The 7011-nt window shown below is 52.6% G+C and overlaps 1 protein-coding gene across 2 annotated transcripts in view; it reads right to left on the bottom strand.

Moving 5' to 3' along the window:
• Nucleotides 1-203: 203 nt before the first annotated feature.
• Nucleotides 204-7011, bottom strand: part of ODAD2 (outer dynein arm docking complex subunit 2) — a 269467-nt gene continuing 262659 nt past the window's right edge. For both annotated transcript variants that reach the window (XM_027122033.1, XM_027122034.1), the window contains one exon: nt 204-666. In XM_027122033.1, the coding sequence (XP_026977834.1) occupies nt 553-666 (114 nt within the window). In that variant the 3' untranslated portion in view covers nt 204-552. The remainder of the gene's footprint in view (nt 667-7011) is intronic.

Below are 7011 nucleotides of genomic sequence, written 5' to 3'. Positions count from 1 at the left end.
CGGGATGCTCTCTCTCTCAGCCCAGCTGCTTAACTCTGAATTCTATTCCATAACAGTTTGTGAAATCAGCACATCTCCTCAGAGCTCTCCCGTGGGTTGCAGGCGATCAAACAAACAAAACCATAGTGTCAAGACAGTTAGATTGGTTTAACAGAAAGGGAATTCTAAAGACATTCATGAATGACTCTAAAAAATGCACAACGGGAAGGTCATATCTTTATTAAAATCACCACAAACAAAAGCATCGCCAGTATATCTATATATAGATATAGATACACACACACACAAGCTGTATACATATATTCTCAAATTCCTGGAAAATTATCACAGATATATTGGCTTTTGCATGTCATTACACGGTGTATCCCTAAAATAGAACAAAAACACCCATACAGTTTTTGGATGAACAGCATCCTTTGCATTTCTAAATTCCTGTGTTTTCAGACATTTGTTTGTAAAGGATTTGCTGTGAAATGTTTCCCAGTTGAGGCCTCCCGGCCCTGGGAGTGACATGGCCTGTGTCGTGTAACATTTGGTAGCTATAATGTCCGTTCAATGGTATCTCGCCTTTTCTGTAGCAAGAGCCAATCTGCGAATGTTGGATATACAGCCAGCTGCGGCTTCCTGGAGCTCCTGGTCAGGTGACCCCACCATACGCAGTAGAAGCTGCACACACGGAGGAGCAGGGGGAGGAGGGAAATGAGAATAAAACCGTTAATCTAAACAGGTAAAGTTAGACTATGAGAATGATGTTAAATATGAAATGCTTTTTAAGTCACCAAAAAGAAGGGCCGAGAAATTCCACTGTGGCAAATGCAAATATAAATGGTCCTTAATCAGATGCAGGAATTTCTCATGAAATTCTGCCTTTTTGTTCAATGGAGCTGAGCTAGACCTGTTTCTCCCTCCTTGCTTCGGTCATCTCACTGCTCGAAATTTCTGCTTTGAAACTCCTCTTGCATCCTCTGTGGCTCTTCCACCTCCGGAGACAGGCCAGCAGCGTGTCATGCCTAGCTTGTCGTGCATCCTCGAGGCTTAATCTCTGCGTTCCAGGCTACCCCATCGTGTCACAACCTCATTATATCAGTCCCTCAGTAGAGACTTTCATTGACTCCCAATGCCAGCTAACTCGAGCCCAGTCTCTTAACCTGTCCTTGAAGGATTTCTGTGCTCTGGCCTCAGTTTACCTTTCTAGCCATTCATCTTTCTCCTGTTCCATCCTGTAGTCCAAGGTCACGCTTCCCCACTTCTTTTGCCTTGATTGGTGCCATTACTCTACCTAGAATGCCCTCCCACCTCCTTCTCTGACTCTGTTATCCACCTTTCATGACCCAGCTAACTTTTCTGCAAAGCCTCCACTGATTTCTGTCAAGCAAAATGCCGTTTCTCCCTCATCAGAACTCTCATAGTTGTTTACTCAAATGTCTGTTGCTATACTTGTATTCTTCCCTTTTTCACAGACTTGTATTAATGCTTTTTGTCCTACTTTAGATTGTAAACTCTGGAAGAATCTTATAAAATCATACAGTGCCTGATACATGGTAGATGCCAAATAAATATCAAATAAATTAGAACTTTTTTAATCTATCAATTATAATTCTAACAGTTCTGATGAAAGATTTAAAATGTAATTTGAATTGAACATTTTTCATACAGTAGCCTTTGAGTACAAATGTGGATAATGTCATAGAATGAGGATGTCTTGATAAGGAAAGAAATATTTTAAAGAAAAATATTGTGAAACATCTTAAATATGGCAGGCTTAGGAGTTTGGCTTTTATTCTGCAGGTAAGAAAAGGAAGTTGTTGAAGCACTTTAATCAGGAGAGTGACATGGTCATATTTGTATTTTAGAAAGATAAATTTGATGGCAACTTAATAGAATAAGGACTGTGGAGAGAGGGGACTGGTGGGAACTGCAACACATCAGGCCAGAGGTGATAAGAACTGAGTAAAGCAGAACCGGGAACAGCATGGAAGGAATGAGTTCAAGGGATATTTAGGGACTAAACTATTCAACAGATGGCCCAAGGACAGCTGGTTATCCAAAGAGAAGAAAATGAAAATGGTAATCTCACACATAAACATCCCTTCCAGGTAGACTGATGACTTAAATAAGAAAGCAAAACGTGAAACGTTTAGGAGGTTGTACAAGAGGAGACCTTGATCACACTGGGGTGTTGAAGGGTGTCTGGCCTCTCTGTTTCCTGACCTCCTCATGTCAATGATTTTCACCACACTTTAGCCCCTACTTCCAGGGTCACACCCTGGTTCTTATTTTTCATCACTCTCAACAGTCCAGCCTCCAGACTCTGATAACAATTACTGCTCTTCTGATTTGGCCATTGAACGAACTTGTTTGTTCTCATCACGACCTCTAGTCCACTGGCCTGTGTACTTTTCCTTAAACCGTCTCCCGTCTTCACTTCCTCCATAACCAGTTTAGATTGTACAGTCCATCTTTTCATTCATTCTCTTACCAGTTGTAAGGAACGGCACCAAAAACGGAAGAGAGCTTAAACAAGCTTTATTCGGGAACGCTCCCAGGTGAGGTTCACTGGCCCGAGAGAAAGGGGCCAGAGAAGTCGCGCCCGGGTGCGGGCGCAAACAAAATTTATCGGGGTGGACGCAGGGGAGGCGCTTGCTGTGTGAAGCAGCCCCCTTTTGTGGTAATCTTTCGGGTGTTGTGGCTATGTTGGGTGTCAGTTGCATCAGCCTCAGAGCCATTGGTTCCGCCCCTCGGGGAGCGGGAAGACCGGTCGGTTGCATCAGCCTCCTTGGCGGGGGTTCCGTCTGGCTCCCTGGGCCCTTCCCCGGACCTGCTGGCCTTACATCCCGACTTCTTTGGTGTAATGGGCAACATTTGGTCTCTGGCTACTTCCTGCTGTACAGGGGCGCCGGAAGGGAGTCGGGCGGCCAGCGGTCCGGAGGTTAGGGGAGGGCGGCAGCGGGGGGTTCTGTGGGTAGTAAGGCATGTGGGTGGAGGAGCATCTGATTCACCGCCACCCGAGAGACTTCTTGTATGCGACTGCGGAGGAACCTGTTGAACCACCTGAGAGACGAAGGCGGGTCCGTTGTCCGACTGGATGGAGATCGGCAGGCCAAATCGGGGGATGATATGTTGGAGAAGGATGGTGGCGACCGTGTCTGCCGTTTCTCGGGCCGTTGGGAAGGCCTCGATCCAACCTGAAACGGTGTCAACGAGAGTGAGCAAATACCGGAAGCGTTTACAGGGGGGCATGTGGGTGAAGTCAGTCTGCCAGTCCTCGCCAGGTTGGTGTCCGCGCATCTGGTGAGCAGGGATTCGGGGCCGTAGGCCTCCTTGTGGAGAGACGGACGCGCAAGTCTGGCAAGCCACGTGAGTTTTTGAGATGGCATCTCTGAGTCCAGGCATGTAGAAGAGGGGATCTAGGAAATGGAACATCGCCTTCGGGCCAATGTGTAGGGACTTGTGGATGTCTGCTAGGAGGCTGGCCACTTGGGCTGAAGGGAGGGCAACCTCGTTGTCCATAAAAATCCATCCTTTTTCGGCCTGGTGGCCCCCTTTGGATAGTAGGGCTGTCTCTTCGTGGGGGTGGTATGCGGGTCGGATTGAGGTGGTGAGGAACAAGATCGGAGCTGGAGGGGCCTCTGGCGAGCTCACGGGCCACGGAGCCGGCCTTTGAGTTACCGTGTGCTGTTGGGTTAGAGGGAGGCTGGTGGCCCCTGCAGTGGGTGATTGCCACCTCCTCAGGCAGCTGGAGGGCATCCAGGAGTTTTGCGATAAGGGAGGCGTTGACCACCGGGGAGCCCTTGGTGGTCAAAAATCCGCGCTCCCTCCAAAGAGCCGAACGGCTGTGTGCGATCAGGAAGGCGTATTTAGAATCTGTATAGACATTGACCCTTTGGCCCTTAGAGAGGTCAAGGGCCCGCATGAGTGCGATCATTTCAGCCCTTTGAGAGGTTGTCCCTTCTGGGAGGCGGTTGGCCTCGATAATGGTTGAGATGGTTACTACCGCGTAGGCCGCCCGGCGGTGTCCGTCGGGGCCGAGTATTGAGCTGCCATCTATGAAGAGGGTGCGGTCCGGGTTTAACAGTGGAGTATCAAAGAGTCCCTCCCTCGGCGGGCTGAGGGCCTCTACGACTTGGGGGCAGGAGTGAGAAGGGGAGGTCCCGGTGTCAGAGATAGGCAAGAGGGAGGCCGGGTTTAGGTGCGGGGGAGAGGTCGAGGGAGATAGCAGGGTTTTCAATGAACAGCAGGTGGAATTCCTGGATGCGGGAGGCGCCCGAGAGAGAGAGCCTTATGGCCGAGGAGGTCGGCCAGTCGGTGGGAGGAGAATACCGTCAGCAGGCGGGCCAGGGTCAGTTTGAGTGTTTGGTCAGCTCGGAGGCGTGGTTGCTGTCCCCGAATGGTTGGGTCAGGTTGTTTGGAGAGGTAAGCCACGGGGCGATAGGAAGGCCCTACGGGTTGGGCAAGGAGTCCAGTAGCTATTCAGATCCGTTCATCTACAAAGAGGTGGAAAGGACGGTCTGGGTTAGGCAGAGACAGGGGAGGGGAGGATATCAGGGTGTCTCTGAGGGTGAGAAAGGCCCGTCAAACAGTGGAGGGAGAGGTAAGGGCTCCTTGGGGGGTTTCTTTAGCAGCTAAATATAGGAGCTTAGCAAGAAGAGCGAAGTTAGGGATCCAGCGTCGGGAAAATCCTGTTAGGCCGAGAAAGGAGAGGAACTGGCCAGCTGCCTCTGGAGGCTGGAGGTCGCGGATGGCCTGGGTGCACTCGGCTGGCAGGCTCTTTGTTGTGGGGGTAAGGTGGATTCCCAGGTAGGTGACTGAGGGTATAGACAGTTGGGCCTGGGCTGGAGAGACCCGATAGCCGCGAGAGCCGAGATAATTGAGGAGGTCAGCAGTGTGCTGTTTTGAGAGGCTGAGAGATGGGCTACAGAGGAGGAGGTCATCCACGTATTGGAGGACTATACTGGGGGTGAGAGGGCAGGAAGCGAGGTCCCGCGCCAGAGCCTGGCCAAAGAGGTGGGGGCTGTCGCGGAAGCCCTGGGGAAGAACCGTCCAGTGAGCTGGCGGGAAGCACAACTGGGTGGAGGGGGATTATCGCCTCATTGATCAGCGGAGGTCTTGGACCAGGCGGTAATCTCCTGAGGCCTTGCGGACAGGCAGGATGGGGGTGTTGCAGGGAGAGTCCGTGGGGACGAGGAGCCCCTGGTCTAAGAGTCTGGTGATAATAGGTTGCAAGCCCCTTAGATGAGTCTCAGAGATGGGGAATTGGGGCCTGGATGGAAACTTAGAGGGGTCTTTTAGACGGATTAGGACGTGGGGTGGTGTGTCGCTATTATGGGTTTTGATTATCCCAGACCTGGGGGTCTATCCGGTTGGGGGAGATGGGAGGAGGAAGAGAGGAGGGAGAGGGTTCCGCTGCAGACTGAGGAGGGGGAGCAGGAGTTGAGAGGAGGAGGCCTTAGGATCAAGCCTGGCAAGTTGGAGAGAGGCCCCTAATTGGAAGAGAACATCACGACCTAGCAGAGGAAGCGGGCAGGATGGTATGACTAAGAAAGAGTGAGTGAAAGGGAGCCTCTCAATGTAACATGAGAGGGGGCCGGTCTGGAGCGGGAAGGACGGCTTACCGTCGATGCCCATAACCGAGATCTGGGAAGGAAAAACTGGCCCGGAATGTGTAGGCAAGACCAAATAGGTAGCCCCCGTGTCCACCAGGAATGAGATGGACTCACCCACTACCTGTAGCGTTACCCTGGGCTTGGCGAGGGTGATGGGGGTCTTCGAGTCTGGGTGTTGTCAGTCGTCAGCCAATCCCAGGAGTTTGAGTGGTGGAGCCGTCGGGTCGGTCCGCCCTCTGCGTGGAGGCGCTGAGGGAGGGCCGGCCGTAGGGCAGTCACTCTTCCAATGGCCTGTTAGCCCGCAGCCAGGGCAGGGCTTGGAAGGAGGCCGGGGATTGGGACATTGGCGAGCCCAGTGCCCCTCTTTTCCGCACTTGAAGCAGGCCCCTGGTGGGGCTGCCTTTGGCGGGTCCCGTGGATGTTGTCCATGGGAGATGGCCGGCCGCAGGGGCGGCTACGAGGGCTTGGGTCTGGAGGGCCACCTTTTGGTGCATCCGGGCCTGTCGGCTGGACTGTGCAAATCTTCACGGGCATTGTAGACGTTAAAGGCCTTTTTTACCAGGTCTCGGATGGGAGTCTGGGGGCCGTCCTCTGCCCGCTTAAGTTTTTTTCCGATATCAGGGGCTGACTGGGTGATAAAGTGGGTGGACAAGACCGTTGCGCCTGCGGGGGTGTCAGGGTCCAAGCGGGTGTAGAGAGTTAGGGCCTCTGTAAGGCAGTTGAGGAAAACGGCCGGGTTTTCATTGGGCTCTTGGGTTATTATCTCTTTTAGCTTTTCGAAGTTGACAATCTTGTGGGAGGCAGCCTGCATACCAGCCAAGAGGCATTGGATCATTAGATCGCGTTTGCGGCGACCGTCTTGGCCGTCCTGATAACTCCAGCCCAGATCGGTGCCAGCAACGGCAGTGGCTCCGACGGGCATAGAGTTATCAGTGAGGTGGACCTGATCTGCGTGGTTTCAGGCAGCAGTTTGAATTCTTTCCCTCTCGTCGGGGGTCAGAGTAGAAGATAGGATCACAAAGATATCGTGCCAGGTTAGATCGTAAGCTTGAGAGAGGTAGCGAAATTCTTTGATGTAGCGGGAGGAGTCGGCAGAAAAGGAGCCTAATCGCTTTCTATTTGAGAGAGATCTTGGAGGGAAAAGGGAACATGACCCCTAGTTAATCCTTCCGCTCCGGCCACCTCTCTTAAGGGACAGAGAAGGTCTGGGTCCTGGGAGTCATGGTGGTGTGAGCGGGCGTGTGAGCTGACTGGCGAGGAGAGGGGCAAAGAGAGAGAGGCGGAGGGGGAGGAAGCGGGGGAAGGGGGGGCCAAGGGGGAGGTTGACGGGGGGAGTGGGGGAGTGGTGGGGGGCGTTGGGGTGGGCTCGGGAGGGAGAGGGGCCGGTCCAGGGTAGGGTGGGGGTTGG

The sequence above is a fragment of the Aethalodelphis obliquidens genome, unplaced genomic scaffold (assembly GCF_003676395.1).
Source record: "Aethalodelphis obliquidens isolate GAN/ISIS:26980383/991018 unplaced genomic scaffold, ASM367639v1 scaffold23, whole genome shotgun sequence".
Classification (NCBI taxonomy): domain Eukaryota; kingdom Metazoa; phylum Chordata; class Mammalia; order Artiodactyla; family Delphinidae; genus Aethalodelphis; species Aethalodelphis obliquidens.
Note: the sequence above shows the minus strand (reverse complement) of the source record. Positions and strands in the feature narration are given on the sequence as shown.